This window comes from Dama dama, chromosome 15 (assembly GCF_033118175.1).
Source record: "Dama dama isolate Ldn47 chromosome 15, ASM3311817v1, whole genome shotgun sequence".
Lineage (NCBI taxonomy): Eukaryota > Metazoa > Chordata > Mammalia > Artiodactyla > Cervidae > Dama > Dama dama.
Window position 1 is genome coordinate 96,944,329 of NC_083695.1, and position 24,687 is coordinate 96,969,015.

General features: G+C 55.8%; 2 protein-coding genes across 3 annotated transcripts; one reads left to right on the plus strand and one right to left on the minus strand.

Moving 5' to 3' along the window:
• The first annotated feature begins 6,070 nt into the window (after positions 1 to 6,070).
• PRAP1 (proline rich acidic protein 1) lies at positions 6,071 to 9,747 on the plus strand. Its single transcript, XM_061162967.1, has 5 exons — positions 6,071 to 6,227; positions 8,076 to 8,142; positions 8,777 to 8,826; positions 9,293 to 9,393; positions 9,497 to 9,747. Exons 1-5 carry the CDS (start codon positions 6,220 to 6,222, stop codon positions 9,706 to 9,708), a joined length of 438 nt encoding a protein of 145 aa, XP_061018950.1. The 5' UTR covers positions 6,071 to 6,219; the 3' UTR covers positions 9,709 to 9,747.
• Positions 9,748 to 16,457: 6,710 nt separating this feature from the next.
• On the minus strand, positions 16,458 to 19,474 carry FUOM (fucose mutarotase). 2 transcript variants are annotated; one of them, XM_061162965.1, is made up of 6 exons: positions 19,349 to 19,474; positions 18,818 to 18,886; positions 17,818 to 17,888; positions 17,552 to 17,650; positions 16,996 to 17,069; positions 16,458 to 16,782 (listed from the first exon to the last, which is right to left on the minus strand). In XM_061162965.1, exons 1-6 carry the CDS (start codon positions 19,431 to 19,433, stop codon positions 16,707 to 16,709), a joined length of 474 nt encoding a protein of 157 aa, XP_061018948.1. In that variant the 5' UTR covers positions 19,434 to 19,474; the 3' UTR covers positions 16,458 to 16,706. The 2 variants fall into 2 exon arrangements, with proteins under 2 accessions (XP_061018948.1, XP_061018949.1); XM_061162966.1 differs by lacking the exon at positions 16,996 to 17,069.
• Between the last annotated feature and the right edge of the window lie 5,213 nt (positions 19,475 to 24,687).

Genomic DNA, 24,687 nt, shown 5'->3' on the forward strand with positions numbered 1-24,687 from the left:
GGCCTGTAGTCATCACTAAGTCCCATAGACTGAGTGCCTTAAACAATGGGACTTGTCTCCTGGTGACTCTGGAGGCTAGATGTCAGACACCGAGGTGTTGGCAGGGCCGGCTTCCTCTGTGGCTTCTCTCCTTGCCTTGCCAGCTTCTTGCTTGTTGTTAGATGGCCTTTCCTCCGTGTGTTGTGTCCTAATCTCAGAATGGGTTAGGGCCCACCCATGTGACTCCATTTTAATTTAATTATCTCTTTAAAGACTATATTTCTGCATACAGTCCCATTCTGAGGTCCTAGGGGGTTAGGGCTTCTACATATGAATTTTGAGAGGACACAGTTTTGCTCATAACACTGACTTCATACCCACTAGGAGGGTGAGTGATGTCTCACTGGAGTCTAGCCTGCATCCTTAATAGCTCATGATGCTAATGACAACAAAAATTAATCAACAGTGGATCTAAGGAAGAAATAGAGAATTTTATTCAAGCTAACCTGAGGCTTATAACTCAGAAAATTCTGAGGGCTGTTCTGCTTGTTAGAACTTGAAGGGACAGCTGTATTAATACATTTTCAAGGCAAGGGATTGTTCATCGAAATGACACTGACATTTTATGTAAAGTTCACCGAAGATATGCATTGCAGATCTATCAACACATGTATGAATCAAGAGACTTCCCTGGTGGTCCAGTAGGTAAGAATCCGCCTGCCAATGCACGGGACACAGGTTCAATCCCTGGCCCGGGAAGATGCCAGATGCCTCGGAGCAGCTAAGCTCGTTCTCCACAACTACTGAGCCCATGTGTTGCAACTACTGAAGCCCCTACGCCTGGGGCCTGTGCTCCACGAGAGGAGCCGCCGCAGCAGGAAGCCCGTGCACCGCAGTGCGGAGTGGACCCCCCTCTCCGCAACCAGAGGGAGCCCGTGGGCAGCACCAAGACCTGGCACAGGAAAGGTAAATAAATAAGTGTTTAAAAAATACAAGTACGAATTGAGCTGCATGTCAGCTTGGCCCTTACAGAACTAGGAAGAGAAGGAAGAAGGGAAACAATTTGGTCTCCGTGGTGAGGCAGACGCTCTCGCTTAGGGGTCTGGTGGACGGCCGGTGCAGACGCATGTGAGCAGGCCCAGGGCAGGGGGTGTTCCGCATGCCCTGTCTCATCCTGCCTCAAAACACAACTTCTATTTTGTCAGTAACTACACATCTCTTCATGGGTTTCTTTGCCACCTGTATATGTTTGGTGAAATATTTGCTCAAATGTTCTGAACTTTTTTCTGTTGAGTTGTTTGTCTTCTTGTTACTGAGTTGTAAAACTCTTCATATATTCTGGCCTCAGAAGATTTGCAGATAGTCCCTCCCAGTCTGTGACTTACCTTTCCACTTTCTTGAGCCTCTTTTAAAGTGAAGTTTGTGATTTTGATGACGTCCCAGAAATCCGTTTTCTGTGTTATCTGTCATGCTTTTGGTGTTGTGCTTAAGAACTGGTTCCTTGATCTAAGGCTATGAATATTTTCTCATTTCTTTCTTCCAGTGGTTTTGTAATTTTAAATTTTACGTTTAAGCCTATGATGCATTTTGAGGTGACTTTTGTGTACAGTGTAAATTATAGGTCTAAATTCTCTTGTGTGTGTGTGTATGAACATCCAATTGTCTTAGGCTTCCCTGGTGCTTCAGGGGTAAATAATCTGCCTGCATTGTAGGAGACGCGGCTTCTACCCCTGGGTCAGGAAGATCCCTAAGAGGAGGAAATGGCAATCCACTCCAGTATTCTTGCCTGGGAAATCCCATGGACAGAGGAGCCTGGCGGCTACAGTCTATGGGGTCGCAAAGAGTCAGACGTGACTTAGTAACTAAACAACAACAACAACATTTTTCAAATATCTTGTTCACCATAGGCTATAGATAAGAGCTGTGGAGCACGCACAGAGAAAGGCTTTGAAGCCGCACTGTACAGGTTGGCGGCGTGCAAAGCTGGTTGGTTACTGTTGGTAGTTAGCATCATGTGGCCTGGCTGATTTGAGTGGAGTACAGACACCGAGGTGGTGAGGAATGTATTGACTCCTGTTAGGGTGACAGAGATGTCAGCTGCTGAGAAAGATGACATACTGCAGCCCAGCAAGGGCTCCTGTCGCCTCGAGGTAGAAAGCAAGTTCTGACAACAGGATTTCCCATCTGAATGCAGAGTTCCAAAGAATAGCAAGGAATGGTAAGAAAGTCTTCTTAAGTGAACAATGCAAAGAAATAGAGGAAAACAATAGAATGGGAAAGACTAGAGATCTCTTCAAGAAAATTAGATACCAAGGGAACATTTCATGCAAAGATGGGCACAATAAGGGACATGGGCCTAACACATGCAGAAGAAATTAAGAAGACGTGGCAAGAATACACAGAAGAACTATACAAAAAAGGTCTTAATGACCCAGATAACCACAGTAGTGTGATCACTCATCTAGAGTCAGACATCCTGGAGTGTGAAGTCAAGTGGGCCTTAGGAAAAATTATTAGGAACAAAGTTATTGGAGGTGATGGAATTCTAGCTGAGCTGTTTCAAATCCTAAAAGATGATGCTGTTCAAGTGCTGCACTCAATATGCCAGCAAATTTGGAAAATTCAGCAGTGGCCACATGTAGAGTCGTCTCTTCTGTTGTTGGAAGAGGGTGTTTGCTATCACCAGTGTGTTCTCGTGGAAAAGCTCTGTTACCCTTTGCCCTGCTTCATTTTGTACTCCAAGGCCAAGCTTGCCTGTTACTCCAGGTATCTCTTGACTTCCTACTTTTGCATTCCAATCTCCTATGATGAAAAGGACATCTTTTTTGGGTGTTAGTTCTAGAAGGTCTTGTAGGTCATCATAGAACCATTCAACTTCAGCTTCTTTGGCATTCGTGGTTGGGGTATAGTCTTGGATTACTGTGGTAGTGAATGGTTTGCCTTGGAAATGAACAGAGATCATTCTGTCATTTTTAACAGAAAAACTCAGCACTGGCCACAGGGATGGAAAAGGTCAGTTATCATTCCAATCCCAAAGAAAGGCAATACCAAAGAAAGTTCAATACCAAAGAGTGTTCAAACTACCGCACAATTGCACTCATCTCACATGCTAGCAAAGTAATGCTCAAAATTCTCTAAGCTAGGCTTCAACAGTGCATGAACCAAGAATTTCCATATTTACAATGGATTTAGAAAAGGCAGAGGATCCAGAGATCAAATTGCCAACATCCATTGGATCATAGAAAAAGCAAGAGAGCTCCAGAAAGACATCGACTTCTGCTTTACTGACTATGCCAAAGTCTTTGACTGTGTGGATCACAACCAACTGTGTAAAATTCTTCAAGAGATGGGAATACCAGACCACCTTACCTGCCTCCTAGGAAATCTGTATGCAGGTCAAGAAGCAACAGTTAGAACTGGACATGGAAAAACGGGCTGGTTCCAAATTGGAAAAAGAGTACGTCAAGGCTGTATTGTCACCCTGATTATTTAACTTCTATGCAGAGTACATCATGTGAAATGCCAGGCTGGATGAAGCACGAGCTGGAACAAGATTGCTGAGAGAAAAAACTTCAGATATGCAGATGACACCATCCTTATGGCAGAAATCTAAGAGGAACTAAAGAGCCTTTTGATGAAGATGAAAGAGGAGAGTGAAAAAGCTGGCTTAAAACTCAACATTCAAAAAACAAAGATCATGACGTCCTGTCCCATCACTTCATGACAAATAGTTGGGTAAAAAGTGGAAACGGTGACAAACTTCATTATCTTCGGCTCCAAAATCACTGCAGATGGTGACTGCAGCCATGAAATTAAAAGATGCTTGCTACTTGGAAGAAAAGCTATGACAAACCTAGATAGAGTATTAAAAAGCAGAGATATCACTTTGCTGATGAAGGTCCATTAGTCAAAGCTATGTTTTTTCCAGTAGTCATGCACAGATATGAGAGCTGGCCCATAAAGAAGGCTGAGTGCAAAAGAAGTGATGTTTTTGAACTGTGATGTTGGAGAAGACTCTTGAGAGTCCTTTGGACTGCAAGGGGATGAAACCCGTCAATCCTAAAGGAAATCAGTCCTGAATATTCATTGGAAGGACTGATGCTGAAGCTGAAGCTCCAATACTTTGGCCACCTGATTTGAAGAGCCAACTCTTTGGAAAAGACCCTGATGCTGGGGAAGATTGAAGGCAGGAGGAGAAGGGGACGAGAGAGGATGAGATGGTTGGATGGCATTACCGACTCAACGGACATGAGTGTGAGGAAACTCCCAAGAGGTAGTGAAGGACAGGGAAGCCTGGCGTGCTGAGGTCCACGGGTGTTGTGAAGAGTCAGAGAGGACTGAGTGACCGAACAGCAGGCAAGGGTGGGGACACAGCCCTCAGATCCACGAAGACCGACTCAGAGAAGCCTCAGACCTACTTGGTCTTTGAGTTAGGGGATTTTTTTAAAAAAGGGCACAGAGAAAAAGGCTGGGATTAATCATCCTTTTGTGACATTTGGAATCTAGTTTCAGGAATCATGATGTCTCTGGTTTACACTCTCAGGCCAGGTGGCCCATGGCTCCCAGATCTGTGAGTTCACTGTGCCCTGGCGAAACAACCTGAGTGGGTGGTTAATCTCTGACAGCAATTTAAGTCCATTAACACTGTTATGAACAGTAGCAGCCAGTCACCTGATTCTGATTAATTAGTGTTCAGCGAGCACAGGTTGAGGTCAGAGGGAACAAGAAAGGGATAAAGTTTGGGGTGGAGAGATTAATCATGAACTCAGGGAACTCAGTTTTAGGGGGACTCAGTGTCACTACTAGGAATAACTCTCTAATTGATTGTTGGGGCAGGGCTACCTTTGTAAGCGCTGCTAATAGTCGACTATCTTTTTGCCTTTTTACACAGTTCATGGGGTTCTCACAGCAAGAATACTGGAGTGGTTTGCCATTCCCTCCTTGGGCAGCAGAGGATGAGGTGGTTGGATGGCATCACTGATTCAATGGACCTGAGCTTGGGCAAACTCTGGGAGATGGTGAGGGACAGGGAGGCCTGGCATGCTGTAGCCCGTGGGGTTGCGAAGAGTCAGACATGACTTGGTGAGTGAACAATAATAATAGTCATCATGTTGCCATTAATGGAAGAAATGTTTATGCCCTGGGCTAACGTTACAGTTCAGCTGTGAGTACTTCAGGTTTTCCCTGGTGGCTCAGCCAGTAAAGAACCAGCCTGCAATGCAGGAGACCCAGGGTCTCCTGGGTCAGGAAGATCCCCTGGGGAAGGGAACCGCAACCCACTCCAGTATTCTTGCCTGGGAAATCCCATGGACAGAGGAGCCTGGTGGGCTGCAGTCCATGGGGTCGCAGAGTCAGACCTGACTGAGCGTGCACACAAAGCATCCTTTCATGTGAGGTGAGGCCATGAGCAGCTCTAAGGGCCAAAGCCCGCCTGCACCATCACAGCATCTGGGTGAGGACAGCTAAGGTGTGGTGTGGCCCACGGAGGAGCAGTGATGAGCGGGCAGAGCTATTATGACTACTCTTCATTCGGCGGATGAAAGGCCTGGATCTGCTCTGCGGCTTGAAGGCTTGAGAGTTGAGTGCTGCAGCTACAGGAACCGTAGATCCTGCATGGGGACGTCTACACGTGCAGTCAGAGGTGTAACCTGTAGAGGAGTGTTTTTACTGGTAAAGCTCTCATATGTGATAACTGTATGACAATATTGGATACAGTCAGATATTGCTTGGGTTGAGTACTGGATTATTAAAGAGTTTTGTGAACTCGTGACATTTCAGAGGAGTCCAGCAGCTGTGGCTGAGGGCCCAGTGGGAGGGGTGGGCTGGGATGCCCTCTGGCTTCCAGCCACAGTTGGCCCAGCTTGGGGTCCGAACCCCCTGGTGGCAAGGCCTGCAGCATCAGAACACAGGTGGGTGGGGAGCAGGCAGTGCGGATCCCAGCGTGTGGAGAGATGGGGCAGCAGGGCTGAGCCAGGTCTTGGGAGCGGGCTGAGAGCCGCTCCTGGGGAGGGTCATGGGTGTGACCGACGGGTGGAGGGGGACCCAGTCACCTTGTCAGCACAGCCAGGATCCCTGGCCCCTGACCTGTGTCCAGACACGCCCACACAGGGGCCATAAAACCTGGAGAGGCGAGGGCGGGAGGAACAGGACCAGCCGTCTGGACACCTGGGCTGCCCCCTACCTGGGTCTGAAACTGTGGGCCCCCGCGAGCACCCTCTGCACCAGGAAGGCGACCCTGACATGAGAAGGTAATGCTCAGCACCCTTAAACCCGGGTACCCCCTCAAACACCCCGTCTTATCACAGCTTTGCTGGGCGGTCTCTTGGGTCCGGAGCCCCAGTGCAGGGACCAGGCTCGGGGCACCTGTGCCCACAGCCCAGCTTGGTTCTGGACGGGGGTCCAGGCTCTGTCTGGCTGGCCCCTCAGACGCTGGCTCCTCCCAGGTGTTCCGGGCCTGGGGACAGAGCTCTCCCTCCTGAGTCCCCCAGAACGGTCGTTGTCCCCAGGGCTCCATCTCCAAAGGCCACCTCTGTGGCTCGGGAGAGAGAGCCCCTGTCTCTTGGGGCGCCTTGGGAGAAGGAGAAGCACCGGAGAGGCCCTGGAAGCAGGTGGGAGACACCAGGGTCAGAGGAGGCAGCTCTATGACAAAAGGGAAACGGGTTAAGACGATGAGGTAGGGCTGGAGGCCCGGGGGGCCCCGGGGGCGGGGGCAGCTGGAACCCAAGGGGTCGTCACCCTGGGAGCTGGGGTTGAGGCCGGGAAGTCCTGCGGCTCCTGCTGGGCGCCACCCCTCCTCACGTCCAAGCTCCCCTGGCCCTCCTGTCCTGGCGGCTCTTCCAGGCACCCCAGCTTGGACACGAGGTGGGCCCATCAGTGACATGGGGGCCTCCTGGTGTTCAGAGCCTCTGCCTAGGGCTCGGTGCCCAGATCAGGCCAGGGCCCTGCAGTCCAGGGCAGGTGCCTGCCCTTTGCCCCCGTGGTGTGCATGGAAACCCCATGAGTCACCTGGAGGGGTGAAGGTCTCCGTGGGGCTGGAGGCGAAGCTGGGGTATCGGCAGGAAGCCTTGGCCCCTCCCCCCAAACATGGCCCCCAGGCTCTCCCCAGGAGTGAGTGCTCCCTACACAGGGACAGCTGAGCCAAGCTTGGCGGGTGAGACGGTCTGTTTATTCAAGCGAAACCCCAGTGGAGTCGGGCAGCATCCAGTCAGCAGACAGAAGGAGCCCGAGCGGCACAGAAGGGAGGCTGTGCTGGGCAGCGGCCCGAGCCGGGACACGCAGCAGCTGCGGGCGGCCGGCGCGGCGGGCTGCTCTCCACCAGGGTCTGGAAGGCAGGGGCTACAGGCTGCCGCCCCCGCGGTGCCGGGCGATCCTGGACTGTCTGCTTCAGATTCTGTCCCGGGAGGGCCCAGACCGCAGTAAGGTCTCAGTTTAGGGCCGGACACGACTGAAGCAGCTTAATAAGCGCACGCGCAGCGGCAGCCGCTCCCCAGGGGCCTAGTGTCCTGTGGTTTAATAACCGAGATGCCAGGGCACGCACACAGCACACACCTGCACACGTGTGCACCCTCACACGCCTCACGCCCCTGCCGTCAGCCCCGGCCCTGAGTCCTCAGGTCACCTCGTGTCCCCTGCGTCCCCCTCACCTAGTCTTGGCCACGCCCCCCAGAAGCCCTGCTCGGGCTTGGTCTTTGGCCTCAAGGTCAGGCTGCAGGTGTCCATGCAGAGCACCCCATCTTTCCTGCCCATGTCGGGGGCAGAGGGAAGTGCCGTCTGCCTCTGAGGAGCCACAGGGTGTAGCCTCGGAGTGCTGTGGGCCCCTCACCCACCCCTCAGCCCCGGCCCCGAGCACACAGCCGACAGAGATTCCAGAGCTGCAGGCAAGGCCGCGGGAAACCGGGGCCTGCAGGGTGGGGATCAGGCGTGGGCCTGGCCTGCGTGTCCTGATCTGCGACGCGGGGGACAGTGAACTAGCTGTGGACCTGAGCAGGACCTGCCCCTGGCTCCCCCAGTTGGACCACTGCCGGCCAGGCCAGGCGTCCTGCCTCGAGGTGGAGGGGCAGGAGTGGCCTGCCTCTCACCCTCCCCTCTGCCCCCAGGCTCCTGCTGCTCACGGGCCTGGTGGCTGTGTTGCTGCTAGAGGCAGGCTCAGCTCGGACCCACCAGGTACGTGTGGACTCCTCACCCAGCCGCCCCCCGGGGCTGGAAAGGCACCAGCGGATGCGACCGCAGGGCCTGTGGGCACTGGGGCCCTCAGCAGGGTCTGCGGGACAAGTATCGATGACCCCAGGTGAGCCGGGTGGAGGAGGGGGCCTGGTGAGGCTCACCTGTGCTGAGAAGCCTGGGACCCCTCCGTGTGCAGGGCTGCCCAGGGGGCCACGACTGCTGGGACCATGTCCTTCCCCAGCCCCGGGTCCAGGCCACCCCGCCCTACAGCCTGGGAGTGCTCAGGTCAAGGGGGAGACACAGGCGGACGGGCACAGCTGTCCCGCAGCTGCTGGGCCCGGTCACGGCAGTGGGTCGCCGTTTCACCTGCTGCCCTGTCCCCGTCGGCCCTACAGGAAGGACAGGCAGAGGAACCAGCCCTGTCCTCAGGCTGCCAGCTGGGGTGGGTGGAGCAGGTGCAGCCCCATGCTGTCCCCAAGTCTCCCCAGAAACCACAAGGCCTCCAGCCAGAGATGCGGGGCAGGATGGAGCCAGCAGTGTGGCCCCTCCCAGCTGCCCGCCCCGCCCCCTCCCCCCCCCCCCCCCCCCCCCCGGAGCGCTGCGCTGAGCCTCACCTGGGGCCTCCCTCTCCCAGGTCCGCGTCCAGACCAAAGGCAAAGTCGGGGCTGAGCAGGACACAGTGGAGTGAGTGCCCCTGGCAGTCCTTCCCGCCCCCGGGGACCTTGGTGGTGGGGGGTCGTGTCCAGCTTTGGGGAGGGGAGGTACGGGAGCCCCTGAGAGCTAGCTGACTGAGCAGACCAGAGCGCGGGCCTGGGGGATTCGGCGGCCCCCTGCCACCCCACACAGAGGATCGGGCCCCTCAGCCCACCCGGGGCCCTGGCACCCACTAGGCTGGCTCCCGCTGGGGGGCAGCAGGCAGACAGCTGCACGGGCCGGGTGGCTAGGCCAGCGGATGCGGCCCCGTCTGCAGCCCCGGGCTCCGCTGACCTCTGCCCTGGCCAGGCCCCTGGAGCCTCCTCCAGGCCTCGCCAGCAGGGCCTCCTTGGGCCCACACACAGGAGGGATGCGGCGGGGACCCTGGCCTGGGGATCTGGGCCAGGGCTGGGCCTCCTGCTGCGCATGGGACGTGAACCAGCGCTCTGAATCACAGGGCCTGGGATGCCCACGAGGTCGAGTCTCCGGAGAAGGACAACCAGCTCATCTGGCTGCTCATGGCGCCCAAGCTCATGGCCACCAGCGAGGAGCAGCAAGGTGGGGGTGGGCAGTGCCCGCTGTGCCGGGGGGCATGGGGTCGGCTGGGACGACGACACCTCGGGAGGGAGGCTGAGGCCACAGCTGCTCTGTCCGTCCCCAGGTGCCAAAGCCCCGGCAGAGACCGAGGATGCCCTGGGCCGCGTCCTGGGCCCGAGGGAGGGTCCTGAGCCTGACCGGGACAGCCTGTTCCATGACGGGCCCGAGGAGGCCCTGGAGGAGGCGAGGCCCTGGGCTCGGGTGCTGCCCCCTGGACAGGTGCTTCACGGACCTGAGGAGGACCGAGACCACATCTACCACCCCAGGGAGCCCTGACCCCGCCCCGGCCGGAGGAAAATAAAGCCTGCAGAGGTGGCGGCGTCTCTTCAAGAATAGTGATTGTGGGCTGCCCGCTGTCTGGGAGAAGGGGGCCGCAGGCTGGCCCCACACATGCAGGGTCCCTGCAGCACAAGCTGAGCCCAGGCCCCCGCCCAGAGCCCTGGCACCTGGCAGCAGCTGCTCCCCCCGGCCTCCGGGGTGCTGGGATGGGCGGGGATGGAGCGGGATCGGAGAGCGGGAAGACTGGGAGGAGGGGACCCGGCACTGCTGGCTCAGGGGACGGGCACAAGCAGACAGTGCATGGGCGAGTGGGGCAGATGGGCCCAGGCCCTGTGTCCCGCGGGTCGGCAGGCCCGCCGTCGGTCGTGGGTGCAGGTCACTGGAGCGCTGCGTGCCGTCTGCGTGCAGGTGCAGAGGGCTTTCCCTGGGGCCCGGGGTGTAGAGGGACACGCTTGGTGCCTGAACCCTCCCCCCGGCTGGACGGAGCCCACTCGGCGTTGAGACACAATGAGATGCCCAGCGGGGACCTCACGTGCCCTAGAGCCAGTATGTCACCCCCCAGTTTCAAGCTCCTCAAGGACTCAAATGGTAGCCTCACCCCAAGATGCACTGCTCAGCAGCGTACAAGCCTCCCAGCCCAACAGGGGCTCTCGCACCCAGGCACCGATGAGGTAACCAAGGCCTGGCAGTGACCTGCTCACAGTGAAAGAAAGCGAAAGTCGTTCAGTCACGTCTGATTCTTTGCAACCCCATGGACTGTCCATGGGATCCTCCAGGCCAGAATACTGGAGTGGGTAGCCTTTCCTTTCTCCAGGGGATCTTCCCAACCCAGAAATCAAACTCAGATCTCCTGAATTGGAGGCGGATTCTTTACCAACTGAGCTATTAGGAAAGACCTGCTCAAGGTCCAGTCCTAACTGGGGCGGAGCAGTCCTGGTCTCCCCACCAGGCACCTCACCGCCTAAGTACAGGGGCAGTGCCGACTCAGTCCCCTGCTCCTGCCCCAGAATTGCCCAGGTCTCAGGGTGTACTGAACCTCACACAGCCCTCATGAGGGCTCATGGCTCCTCCAGATCACCCTGTCAGCGAGGGGACAGCCATCTCCAAGTGAGAGTACAGGCCATCAGGCACCACTGTCCTGAGGAGGGCAGACCCAGGTCCACGCTGGGCACGGCCTTGGGCAGCCCAGGGGGGTGTTTGTGGCCAAAGCTGCCTCCAGCCCCACTGGAGCCTGGTCATCTTGGGCCGTTCCTGCACCGAAGGCCCAGCTGGAGAGGCAGCGGGCACCAGGGGGCCTCAGGGTGAGCAGGGGACACTGGTGGAGGCCACGGGCTGCTCAGCCCCCTGACTGAGATCCTGGGGAGGTCTGTTACCTGAAACAGCCGTGGCCCCTTCTGGTCCTTCATGGCAGACAGGGTGGAGGAGGAGTTAGGGGAGGCCTGCCTGGCTAGTTCCCCCTGCAACCCCCTAAACTCCCAGGGGCATTCGCACTGCTCAGCCGCCCGAGGGCGCCGAGTCCTCTGACTCCGAGCACGATCCCCTCCCTCTGCCCCCATCACCAGGCAACACATCTGCAGTGACCACTGGTGGGGGAGGCACCTGGACAGGGAGGGGACGACGGAGGCCACCCTCCGGGAGCCATGGCCTTCTGCCCTGATGCACGGCCCTGGGCACAGGCTCTTAGCCAGGCGGTGCCCACCGACCCTCACCGCCACACGCCTGAGCTGCCCCGAGTGGACCGGCTGTGACCCTTCCTCCCACGGCTGGAAAGGGTGGTCTGTGCTCTTCCCCGACTCCGAGCTTTTGGTTGAACCCAAGAGTGGAAGTGACAATCGGATTCAAGGGATTAGATCTGATAGACGGAGAGCCTGAAGAGCTATGAACAGAGGTTCGTGACATTGTACAGGAGGCGGTGACCAAAACCATCCCCAAGAAAAAGAAATGCAAAAGGGCAAAATGATTGTCAGAGGAGGCCTTACAAATAGCCAAGAAAAGAAAAGAAGCTAAAGGCAAAGGAGAAAAGGAACATCTGAATGCAGAGTTCCAAAGAATAGCAAGGAGAGATAAGAAAGATTTCCTCAGTGATCAATCCGAAGAAATATAAGAAAAAATAGAATGGGAAAGGCTAGAGATCTCTTCAAGAAAATTAGAGATACCAAGGGAATATTTCATGCAAAGATGGACACAATAATGGACAGAAATGGTATGGACCTAACAGAAGTAGAAGATATTAAGAGGTAGCAAGAATACACAGAAAACTGTACAAAATAGATCTTCATGACCCAGATCATCACGATGATGTGATCACTTACCTAGAGCCAGACATCCTGGAGTGTGAAGTCATTTGGGCCTTAGGAAGCATCACTACGAACAAAGCTAGTGGAGGTGATGCAATTCCAGTTGAGCTATTTCAAATCCTAAAAGATGATGCTGTGAAAGTGCTGCACTCAATATGCCAGCAAATTTGGAAAACTCAGCAGTGGCCACAGGACTGGAAAAGGTCAGTTTTCATTCCAATCCCAAAGAAAGGCAATGCCAGAGAATGCTCAAACTACCGCACAGTTGCACTCACTTCTCATGCTAGCAAGGGTCATGCTCAAAAATTCTCCAAGCTAGGCTTCAACAGTATATGAACTGAGAACTTCCAATGTACAAGTTGGATTTTGCAAAAGGCAGAGGAACCAGAGATCAAATTGCCAACATCTGTTGGATCATAGAAACAGCAAGAAGATTCCAGAAAAACATCTACTTCTGCTTCATTGACTATGCTAAAGCCATTGACTGTGGATCACAACCGTGGAAAATTCTTAAAGAGATGGGAATACCAGACCACCTTACCTGCCTCCTGAGAAATCTGTATGCAGGTCAGGAAGCAACAGTTAGCAGGGTCGGGCCTGGTTAGTACTTGGATGGGAGGAAGCAACAGTTAGAACTGGACATGGAACAACAGACTGGCTCAAAATTGGGAAAGGAGTACTTCAAGGCTGTATATTGTTACCTTGCTTATTTAACTTATATGCAGAGTATATCATGCGAAATGCTGGGCTGGATGAAGCACAAGCTAGAATCAAGACCGCTGGGAGAAATATCAATAATTGCAGATAGGCAGATGACACCACCCTTACGGCAGAAAGTGAAGAGGAACTAGAGAGCCTCTTGACGAAAGTGAAGGAGGAGAGTGAAAAAGCCGGCTTAAAACTCAACATTCAAAAAACTACGATCATGACATTCAGTCCCATCACTTCCTGGCAAATAGGGAAACAGTGGAAACAGTGGCAGACTTTATTTTTGGGGGGCTCCAAAATCACTGCAGGTGGTGACTGCAACCATGAAATTAAAAGACACTTGGTCCTTGGAAGAAAAGATATGACCAACCTAGACAGCATATTAAAAAGCAGAGACATTACTTTGCCAAAAGAAGTCTGTCTAGTCAAAGCTATGGTTTTTCCAGTAGTCATGTATGGATGTGAGAGCTGGAACATAAAGAAGGCTGAGCACTGAAGAATTGATGCTTTTAAGCTGTGGTGCTGGAGAAGACTGTTCAGAGTCCCTTTAACTGCAAGTAGATGAAACCAGCCAATCCTAAAGGAAATGAGTCCTGAATATTCATTGGAAGGACTGATGCTGAAGCTTGACGATCCCATACTTTGGCCACCTGATTCAAAGAACTGACTCATTAGAAAAGACCCTGATGCTGGGCAAGATGGAAGGAAGGAGGAGAAGGGGACGACAGAGGATGAGATGCTTGGATGGTATCACCGACTCAATGGATGTGAATTTGAGGAAGCTCCAGATGGTGAAGGACAGGGAAGCCTGGCGTGCCGCAGTCCATGGGGTTGCAAAGAGTTGGACACAACTGAGTGACTGAACAAGAACCTTCTGGTGGGCACAGGGGATCCCCAGCAAGAGCTTGGACTAAGTGAAAAATGCTGTGATTTGTCATCAGAAACATGTTTGGTCCTCATCCCTGATCCTGGCATGGAGGTGCTAAAAGCCTTGGGACTTCCTGTGATGAGTGTGATCCTTCACTGTGTGAATGAGGTGACTCTGGGAAAGTCCCTAAGGATGGGACCAGTTGCCAGAGAACCCACCAGGAATTGAGGGTTGGAACTTCCAGCCCCACACCCAGTCCTGAGGGAGGGGAGGAGGCTGGGGGTTGGATCAATTGCCAGTGGCCAGTGCATGAACCCTCAGAGAAAACCAGGCTGGTCTAGGGCGCTCTGGGGTTGCTGAGCATGTGCAAAGGTGGGGAGAGTGGTGCCCGGCGGGCAGGGATGCCCCCCCCCCCAGGACCTCCCCACCTGGCGGTTCCCGAGTCCTGTCCTTTTAGGGTAAATGGTGATTCAGGGAGTGGTTGTTTCCCCGAGTTCTGTGGGCTGCTCCAGGAAATTAATCAAGCCTGAGGAGGGGTTGTAGGGACCCCGAATCTACAGCCAGTCAGCCAGAAGCACTTGGGACTGACATTTGGAGAAGGGCATCGTCGGGGCAGTCCTGTGGGATCCGATGCATCCCCGGGCAGGCGGTGCCAGGAGCAAGCTGGAGAGCAGGTCATCCGCTGGGGCCACAGGGCTGCCTGGTGGGGGTGGGAGCCCACCCTCTCCCCCAGGGGAATTGGGGACCAGGATCATTAAGGGCTCTGGTCCAAAATGGGCAAGAGACTGACCGTTCACGTCAGCAAAGACAAAAGACAGAAGGCCACACACACCTATGAGAAGATACTCAACATCGTTAACCAGTAGGGAAGGAGAAGTAAAGCTGGAGGCGACATCAGGACAGTCCCACTAGAGAGGGGTGAGGACCAGGGCTGCCACGCGTATTCCCTGGGGCTGGGGAGGTCAAGTGGCTCAGCGGCCTGAAACAGTCTGGGGGCTTCTTACAAAGTCACACACGTGTGCTCTACGGCCAAGCCTTAAACAGAGGTGTTTACCCCAGAGCTCACATTCACAGCAAGCTTATCTGTAACAGCCAAGAGCTGGAAGCAACCCAGAGCCCCCCAAGAGGTGCCAGGGAGCCGTGGAACCCCGCTCAGCAGCAAAGAGGAATCATGGGCTCACACGGCAAGCACCCTACAGGAGCGTGCTGGGCACACGCGGCCTTCCTCGCAAGCACCCTACAGGAGCATGCTGGGCACATGCGGCCTTCCTCACAAGCACCCACACGAGCGTGCTGGGCACACGCGGCCTTCCTCGCAAGCACCCTACAGGAGCGTGCTGGGCACACGCGGCCTTCCTGGCAAGCACCCACACGAGCGTGCTGGGCACACGCGGCCTTCCTGGCAAGCACCCACACGAGCGTGCTGGGCACACGCGGCCTTCCTGGCAAGCACCCACACGAGCATGCTGGGCACACGCGGCCTTGCTCGAAAGCACCCTACAGGAGCATGCTGGGCACACGCGGCCTTCCTGGCAAGCACCCACACGAGCGTGCTGGGCACACGCGGCCTTCCTGGCAAGCACCCACACGAGCGTGCTGGGCACACGCGGCCTTGCTCGCAAGCACCCACACGAGCGTGCTGGGCACACGCGGCCTTCCTCGCAAGCACCCACACGAGCGTGCTGGGCACACGCGGCCTTCCTCGCAAGCACCCACACGAGCGTGCTGGGCACACGCAGCCTTCCTCGCAAGCACCCTACAGGAGCGTGCTGGGCACACGCGGCCTTCCTCGCGAACCAAATTCTGCAAAGTGCACACCGACCTGCGGGGTAGGGATGGGGTTGCTGATTCAACACCCAAACGAGCTTAACTGAACATGTTAAATGTGATCTGCTTACTGCCTGAGACTTCAACCTCAATAAAGCTGTTTCAAAAGAGGCCCTTCTTTGGCTGGAAGCGGCCGGCTGTAGGGTCAGATGTCTGAGATTAAGCCCCAGCAGTGGCGGGCCACAGCATGGTCCCTTCCCCAGGCTGAGTCCCAGACCTGCCCAGTGCGCCTGTTTGCCCTCCAGGTCCACCAGCCCTGGGTCCAGACCACGGGAGGCTCCTCCGGGCCCTGGGGCTCCCCGGTCACCCCAGCTCCCGCACCCAGTCCTGTAGAGTCTGGAGGAGGAAGGAGGGGACCCTCAGGGAGGGACGCTATGCAGCGGCCAGTGGGACCCCTGCCCACCGTAGTTTGAGACCCAGTTCGAGAACATACCAGGATGCCACCGCAGCCTCACGGGCCCCCTTCACCTGGGCGTGGGGCATCCCCCTGTCCTCTACCACCACCCCAGCCATTCCCAGACGCACTCAGGCTTGTGTGTACACATTCAGTAGGTGCCTAACCACCGGAGAGGGAACACGGCAGTGCCTGTCCCCCAGCTGATGGTCTGGTCGGTCCCCAGAGCTCCCGGGCCAGCCCCTGACATCTTCCCTCCTGCCTTTGGGGCTGAAGGAACAGCCGCAGCCCCCTCTTCAAGGACCACCTTAGTGCTTGCAGCCGGGCGGGGCTCGCGCAAGCCCACACCCTACTCAGGGCTGCCCGGGCGGCTGACGCACCCCCTCCACCTGCCCTGTGCTTCATCACCAAGGACCCCCACCCAGACCCCCAGGGCCCTGCCCAGGCCCCCTGTGTGCTCTCCCCTCACGGGTCTCTCTCTACCTGTGTGCACTCTTTTTCCACATCCAGGGACTTGCCAAGTCAGGTGACCCAAACCTACTGGGAGGAGGAAGGCCTTACCTCCCCCCTGAGGATTCACCAAGAGTGGGTGGGGCTCTGCTCTCTGGGGAGCCAACAGCCTCCCTTGCACTCAGCACCAAACAGGCCTCTGTGAGTTAGGAAAGAGCTACTGTTTAAAGCTTTGGACCCAGCGTTGGGCACACCACCTCACTTTTGCATCATTGTCATAAACGGGATAATCCTGGCCCTGGTCAGCAGAGGCCCATGTAGGACCCTGGCAAGGCGAGCTTTGGGTGCTGCTGGGGAGGGCCAGGCTGGCTTATCTGGCCACCGGATGGACGTGTCTGCTGGTGGCCTCGGCAGGCTCAGGGGTGTAGATTCCTCTCTTGGCGGGTGGTCTTCAACAGGTCTGGCACAGGTCTTCGGGAGCCAGCACCCCCTTCTTGAGGATGAGGTTCCCGTAGAGGGCTGTCTCCCTGCACAAGGAGCAGGCTGAGCACCGGGCGGGGATGCAGAGGACCCGGCTGCCCGGGCACGCCCAGCAAACCCCTCGGCGCTCTCATTCCCTGTGGGGCGTTTAGTCCCAGGGCAGGGGCTGCGTGGAGGGTGGAGAGAGCTCTGGAGTGGGAAGGGGTAGGGACCCTGCTCGGCAGACGTAGTGTGACCCACTGGATCCAGCCGGAACTCACCCAGTTGCCACAATAGCAAAAGCCTTTTTGGCCCGCTCATAAAACGCAAACCTCTCCACCATCCCCAGGGAGCCCTGGAAGGCAAAGCAGGAAAGTTGAAGCCCAGGCCCGGCAGCAACAGGAGAGTCTCCAGGCCGGGGCCCCAAGGACACTGGCCTTCTGACCTGTGCGGGCTGGGCAGGCAGGGACACAGGGGGCTGTGGTGGCCACCTGCCTGGGGCCCTTGAATCACCTGAGCTGCACTCAGGTGGTGGGTGGGGCTGGGGGCCACTGTGTGGACTGGGAGCCCCGGGTCCTCTCTTCAGGAAAGTCCCACCCAAGACCTGCCTGGCCCTTTGTAGGACAGGGGTGACAGGCAGCATCGGGCCTGGCCTCTGGCCACAGGTGGGAACCAGGGGTACCCTGCTGTCCCCAGGCTGGGGTGTGTGAGGACCCCCGGGCAGAGACAGATGAGGGTCCCGGCAAGGAGGGGGTTGGCCCGTGGTGCAGAGTTCTCCTGGGCCTCCAAGGCACAGAGGGTCCCTGAGCCCTTTCCCGGTGGAGATCTCAGGCTCACCTCATAGCCAGCCTTGGAGAGGATGGACTGGTAGCTCGTCCACACTGGGGTCAGCAGGCCCCTCTTCCTGTCGCTGGGCATCAGCTCCATGACCACAGCCTAGGGATGGAGAGGCTCGGCTCTGTGGCCACCCACCTTGCCCTGGGTGCCCCAGGGCTCCTCTGGTCGGTCCAGGACCTCGGGAACACACGTCCTCCCCACCCCATCAGGGCAAGTGGTCCCCCATGATCTGGCAGAAGGTGGGCCGAGGCCAGGAGCAGCCTTACCGGGCTCTGCACGTAGGTGTCCAGGGGTAGCAGCTGCAGCACAGCCTCCAGGAGCTGGGGGATGCCCAGGCCTGGGGGCAGAGGGTGGCCTCAGACACCGGGCTCGAGCTGCCTACCTGGGGACACTTACTGAGTTCACACTGAGTCTCCCCGCCGGAGCCACAGCCCCTGTCTCCGTCTGGCCCTGCGCACGCCACCTTCACTCTTCCACACAGGCCGTTGGTGGGGACCCCAAACACGTGTCCACCAGGAGGGGCAGCCAGGCCACCTTCTTGATCCCAGGAGGCCCTGGAGATGACCCCCTGAGACAACAGTGGGGTCTGGGAAGAGGCCTCTCTTGGCTGCCCTCAGACCTGCCCCGCTTGGCTCCAAAGCCCCCTGCTCTCCTGAAAGTTGGTTTCTGATTGTTAAACTAATGTGTGTTCATGTACAAAACTGGGAAATACAGAAGCCCATGAAAAGAAAGGACCATCCCACCCTCAGAACATGGCTGGGGGTGGGAAGCACCCAGGCAGAGCCGAGCCCAGCCCACCCCCGTTACCCTCAGGACTGCTAACCTCTCTCTTACGTGTCCCCTCCAGGACCTGGCTCCAGGGCCCGCCCCCCAGACTCACCTCCCACTGTCCCCTTCCGGGACCTGGGACCCGTCCCCCCACCCCCCTCCCCCGCCCATGAGAGGGTGAGAAGGTCTTTAGAGGCTTGTGAGTGTGCGGACACCTCGAACATTTGGGGCCAGATCACCAGTGCTGGGATTCTATAGCAGAGTCAAGGCTGAGCGCTTGGCCTGGGCTGGGCACCACTGCTCGGTCGGGCCTGTTTTCCCATTTGTAAGAGGCCACCAAGTGCTGCGTGAGACGGCGCAGGAGGCCCAGGGGCGGGGGCTGAGGGAGGAACTGGCGCTGAGACTTCCTGGGTCCCTGGGGCTGTGCCTGCGGGCTTGGTGGGAGCGGGAGCAGAGCCCAGCGCCCCTCCCACCCACCCTGCGGCAGGCGGGGCTCACCGTCGGCGCGGATCTCCTCCGGGCCGCCTCTGCAGATGGAGCTGCTGGGGAAGTTCACGTCTGCGAGAACTGGAGGGCCAGCACGGCCAGACATCAGCGCTGGGTCGGCCCACGTCCCTCGCGCCGCGTGGCGGGGCACAGACCCGGAGCCGCAGGGCCGACGCCTGAGGACTCGCCCCGCCCCGCCCGGGTCTGTGAGCGCGAGGGACGGGAGACCCCGCGCCCGAGGACCTGAGGGGTCGCCGAAGGCTGGGCGGGCTCCGGGCGCGCGGCCGCAGTCTCAGGAAGAGAGACCGACGCACACGTCCCAGGCCAGCCCGGGCGCCGGCGGTGCGGGCCCGAGGGCCGGCAGGGGACGGGGCTGAACCGGGGGCCGCGCGCAGGGCTGCGGCGGGGCGTGCGCGGGGCCGCTCAGCCCGGACGCCGGGCTGGAGAAGGAACCGGACCTGCCCACCCCAGCCCAGGCCCGGCGCCCTGCCCGCCTGCGGCCCGCTGGGCCGGCTCTCCCGGACGCTCGGACCCCGCGCTCACCGATCTCATCTCCGTGGCCCATTCTCGCCAGGGCGAAGAGGATCTCCGGGGAAAGGAGCGCCGGGACGCCCTTGAGCACCACCATGGTCGTGGGCGGGGGGCTAGCGGCCGAGGGGCGGGGCTGCGCGGGGCGGGGCGACTGAGGGGCGGGGCGACAGGGGCGGGGCCTGGGCCGAGGGGCCCCAGCCAAGCGCTGGGGATTAGCGGGTTGTTTGGGGAGAGGTGGAAGTCAGTCCATCCCAGTGTTGCCGGAACCAGTACTAGAGAAAGCAAGCACCACACTCGGAGAGTTGGAGAACTCAGATTTATTATGTCAGGGGGCCCAGAGGAGTTAGCACTCCAAGCGCTAATCCCCGAACAAAGGGGTTACGGAGTTTTTAGAGACAGACTTTAGTGGACTTATAGTGGGCTTCCCTCATAGTTCAGTTGGTAAAGAATCCACCTGCAATGCGGGAGAACCCGGTTGATCCCTGGGTTGGAAAGGTCTGCTGGAGAAGGGATAGGCTACCCACTCCAGTATTTTTGGGCTTCCCTTGTGGCTCAGGTGGTGAAGAATCCCCCTGCAATGTGGGAGACCTGGGTTCGATCCCTGGGTTGGGAAGATCCCCTGGAGAAAGGGAAAAGCTACCCACTCCAGTATTCTGGCCTGGAGAATTCCATGGACTGTATATTTGCGAAGAGTCAGACAGGAATGAGCGACTTTCACTTTTCTTTTCCCACTTCATAGTGGTCAACACTAGCTGTTATAGGCTGGTTTAAACTAAGGGAACATGAGTTAAGACAGGGAAGGAGATGTCTGACCTTTACACCGACAGGCATGATTAAGCAGGTTTGCAGGGGCTGGGCAATTGCAAAGAGCAGGACAAGGGTGAGTGAGATAAGCTCCAGTTCCTAGTATTCTAAGTCCCCACTTTCTGAGACTACGTGATCCAGACTTTGCAAGGAGCAAGCTGAGTTAGGGAGGCAGAATGAGCAGGAGGTTATGTAAAATTTTAACTTTTCCTCTTCACCAGCAGACGCCGGCTTTCAGGGCTTTGGCACCCCACTGGATCCAGCACCCGGGAACCCATGTGTTTGTGGTCGGAGATCCCCAGTGCCTTCCTTGCTCCAGGCCTCCATTCTGCCCTCAGGCCTTGCTGACTTGCCCCCACCCCCACAGGGTCCCTGATGCCCTGGGGTGGGGAGGAGTGGGTGGCGGTACAGGGTGACTTCTTCAGCCAACGTCTTCACACTGGAAAGACCCTGAGAGCAGGTGGGAGGTGACCTCCTAAGCAGCGGTGCAGAGAGCACCCACCCCTCCCCGTCTCCCAGGTCAGCCTGCTGAGACCCGTCTGGGACCCAGCTTGGGGCCAGCACCCCTGCTCTGGACAGCAGTTCTCAGACTCCACCCTTTGGCCCGAATCCCGGATGCCAGCTCCGGGTTAACACCTTCGGGTTCAGCCCTTCAGAGCTGGGACCACCTACCACACCGCTTCCCTGTGCAGGGTGTCACCACCTCATGTGCACCACGCTCGGAGGCTGGGAGAAGACACCCATCACCCCAAAGGGGAGGCTGTAGCCTCTCAGCCTCCAGGGTGGAGTCAGGATTGTGGTCCTCAGACCTAATCTTGGCTGTTGTGTGTGGACAAAGAATGTCCCTGCCATGTTCCCAGGTATTGGTAAAGAACCTGCCTGCCAATGCAGAAGACATAAGAGACGAGGGTTTGATCTCTGGGTCGGGAAGATCCCCTGGAGGAGGGCATGGCAACCCACTCCAGCATTCTTGTCTGGAGAATCCCAGGGACAGAGGAGGCTGGCAGGGTACAGTCCATAGGGTCGCAAACAGTCAGACATGACTGAAATGACTTAGCACGCGTGCACACCATGTCATTAAACAAAGGACACCGAGGCCACCAAGCCTGCAGCTCCTGCAGCTGCACCTGCGTTGCACCCTGAGGGGATTTACTATGAAGAAGAAATAATGATCCTGGCCCTAGATAGCTGAGATGAATATTAAAGGCATGATTCCAAGGAGCCCAAATGCTGGCATCTGCCCATACACAGGCGCTAAATTCATTAACTTAAGATGTCTGGTTTTCTTTACTTAGCAATAATCTTTTGCTGTTCCAACTACCTGGTTTTTTGTTTTGTTTGCAAAAACTCCTATGTATACTGGCTCCTCCTGTGACCTGAAAACTGGGTTCACCTCTCAGTGAGTGTCAAACCAAAAGACACAACCAAGCTGGCAAAGATGATGAAAAGAATTATCACTCACAGCAAGTAAGGAAAACAAGAGGGATCTTTCCCAAAGCATTGTCTCCCCACTAGCAAAACTGGGGAAGTTTTAAGCTAAGGGCACCACCAGAGGGGTTTGAGCAGAGAATTCAACATAGAACTGGAGAAAAGATCAGGTTGACAGAGTCCAAGTCTTTGTTGTCTTAAGTCAGAAGGGTCAACATCATCAGCCCACCCTCCACCTGGGTGGGAGCCTTAGTTCCTGCAGAATTCAAAGTGTATTATTATGTTTATCCCTTGAGAAGAACTAGGACTCTGCTTTGTCACTGCATTTTCTCTATCCCTGCATTCCTCTGTACCTTTAAGATCACTGATTACTGACTGAGACCTGTTCAAGGGCCAGCACCATGACCAGGTTTAGATCACAAAATGATTTACACCAAAATGGGTTGTCTTATGTCAAGAATGTCTCTTATGCTGTGAAAGTGCTGCACTCAATATGCCAACAAATTTGGAAAACTCAGTAGTGGCCACAGGACAGGAAAAGGTCAGTTTTTATTCCAATCCCAAAGAAAGGCAATGCCAAATAATGTTCAAACTACCGCACAATTGCACTCATTTTACATGCTAGCAAGGTCATGCTCAAAATCCTCCAAGCTAGGCTTCAACATTATGTGAACTGAGAACTTCCAGATATACAAGTTGGATTTAGAAAAGGCAGAGGAACCAGAGATCTAACTGTCAACGTCTGTTGGATCTTAGAAAAAGCAAGAGAGTTCCAGAAAAACATCTACTTCTTCTTTATTGACTACACCAAAACCTTTGACTGTGTGGATCACAACAAACTGTGGAAAATTCTTCAAGAGGTGGAAACACCAGACCACCTTACCTGCCTCCTGAGAAATCTGTATGAAGGTCAAGAAGCAACAGTTAGAACCGGACAGGGAACAACAGACTGGTTCCAAATTGGGAAAGGAGTATGTCAAGGCTGTATATTGTCACTTAGCTTATTTAACTTATACGCAGAGCACATCATGCGAAATGCAAGGCTGGATGAAGCACAAGCTGGAATCAAGACTGTCAGGAGAAATATCAATAACCTCAGATATGCAGATGACACCACTCTTATGACAGAAAGAGGAACTAAAGAGCCTCTTGATGAAGGTGAAAGAGGAGAGTGAAAAATCTAGCTTAAAACTCAACATTCATAAAATGAAGATCATGGCATCTGATCCCACCACTTATGGCAAATAGATGGGGAAACAATGGAAACAGTGAGAGACTTCATATTCTTGGGCTCCAAAATCACTGTAGATTTGACTGCAGCCATGAAATTAAAAGATGCTTACTACATGGAAGAAAAACCATGACAAACCTAGACAGCATATTAAAAAGCAGAGACATTACTTTACTGACAAAGATCTTTATAGTCAAAGCTATGGTTTTTTCAGTAGTCATGTATGGATGTGAGAGCTGGACCATAAAGAAAGCTGAGTGCTGAAGAATTGATGCTTTGGAACTGTGGTGTTAGAGAAGACTCTTGAGAGTTCCTTGGACTGCAAGGAGATCAGATCATTCAATCGTAAAGGAAATGAGTCCTGAATGTTCACTGGAAGGACTGATGCTGAAACTGAAGCTCCAATCCTTTGGCCACCTGGAAAAGACCCTGATGCTGGGAAAGAGTGAAGGCAGGTGGAAAAGGGGACGGCAGAGGATGAGACGGTTGGATGGCATCACCGACTCGATGGACATGAGTTTGAGAAAACTTGGTTTGGTGGTGCACAGGGAAGCATGGCGTGCTGCAGGCCACGGGGTCACAGAGTCAGACACGACTGTGCGACTGAACTGAACTGAACATGGTATCAGTCAAGAAAGCCATTCCTGCTTCTTTCTCTGGGGACCCCCTGCCCTATCTACTTACATCCCCTCAGCTCTGTGGGACAGGCCCCTCAGAGCTCTCTGAGAGGCCGTGTCCAGGGCTGAAGTCTTCGGCAAGTCTGCTGAATAAAGCCTAATTCTCAACATTTAGGTTGTGCACTCTTTTTAGTGGACAGGTGTGATTGTCTTCCCCAAACTGCAGTACCACCGCCATGCCGTATGTGACATGCCTCCCCTGAGAAGTGGGTGTGTCTCCTTTCTTGGACCAGGTGAACCTCTGTGACTGCCTCCAATAGAATGTGCTCTACAAGCTGCTGCCTGGCTTCTGGGGGCATGTCATAAAAGGCAGTATTCTTTCTCCCTTCAGAACACTTGCTTTGGTGTTAAAATCAAATAAATTTTGGGATAATTTGTTACACAGCACCAGCTAACTAATGCAGGTGGCTCCGGTGCCCAGCCGAGATGTCAACAAAAGTCCTGCTACACCACCCTTGGCCTTCCACCCTGTGTCTGCTCCATCCTACCCACCCCCCGACCCCCAATCCATGCACTTAGGATAGAGGGCAGACCCCAGTTCAGATGCCCATGCCTGCACCAGCTGGGTCATACCCTTGTTTTAGAACCTAGCACCTAATCCCACTGCCCAGCCTGCAGACTGGCTTTTGCTCAGGCCAGCCAGCTCTCAGCTCTTCCATGCTCGGGCCCCTCCTTACAGGGCTGCCTTGCTCACTTAAGGACTTATTGCTGCTGGCCCTGCAGGAAAGTCCAACTCAGAGCCTCAGGCTCTCCCCCCTGGGGACCCTGCCCTTCCACCTCATCCCTCAGTGGACCTCAGCCCTGGCTGTGGTGACGTGTCCAGAGGCCTGGCAGGTTCCGGGGAAGTACTGTATGTGAAAGAGGCAGAAGACCTGAAGACAACAGGTACCCCACAGCCATTGCTCGTCCCTGGGGAGCCTTGGTGGTCACAGCTGCCAGGGAGGTGGCCAGCAGGGCCCGCACACCAGCCACCCACAGCGGCCGACTGCACCCAGCACGACCAGGCTACTCCAAAGTCTTGAGTGGAGAGACTAGTAGTTAACATTCCCTGAAGCTTTTTTTTTTTAGTAGAAATATAGGAGGGAAAAGCCAAGTTTATGGATAGATGAGAAGGAAAGTTCTCAGCTTCAAAAGCCAATCACAACCCAAAACCAGTATGGGGCGGGAGGTCAATTAACTCCAGAGGGAGTGAGGGCTCTCAGGGCTTGGCG

What these genes read in the sequence shown, in the direction of transcription:
- PRAP1 (XM_061162967.1), top strand. An exon ending in GCTCAGCTCGGACCCACCAG is followed by an intron (nt 8,143 to 8,776) that starts GTACGTGTGGAC and finishes TCCCTCTCCCAG; the next exon opens with GTCCGCGTCCAGACCAAAGG. An exon ending in CACCAGCGAGGAGCAGCAAG is followed by an intron (nt 9,394 to 9,496) that starts GTGGGGGTGGGC and finishes GTCCGTCCCCAG; the next exon opens with GTGCCAAAGCCCCGGCAGAG.
- FUOM (XM_061162965.1), bottom strand. Translation starts at nt 19,433, where the DNA reads ATGGTGGTGCTCAAGGGCGTCCCGGCGCTCCTTTCCCCGGAGATCCTC. An exon ending in GGAGGAGATCCGCGCCGACG is followed by an intron (nt 17,889 to 18,817) that starts GTGAGCCCCGCC and finishes CTCTGCCCCCAG; the next exon opens with GCCTGGGCATCCCCCAGCTC. An exon ending in TTTGCTATTGTGGCAACTGG is followed by an intron (nt 16,783 to 16,995) that starts GTGAGTTCCGGC and finishes CTCCTTGTGCAG; the next exon opens with GGAGACAGCCCTCTACGGGA.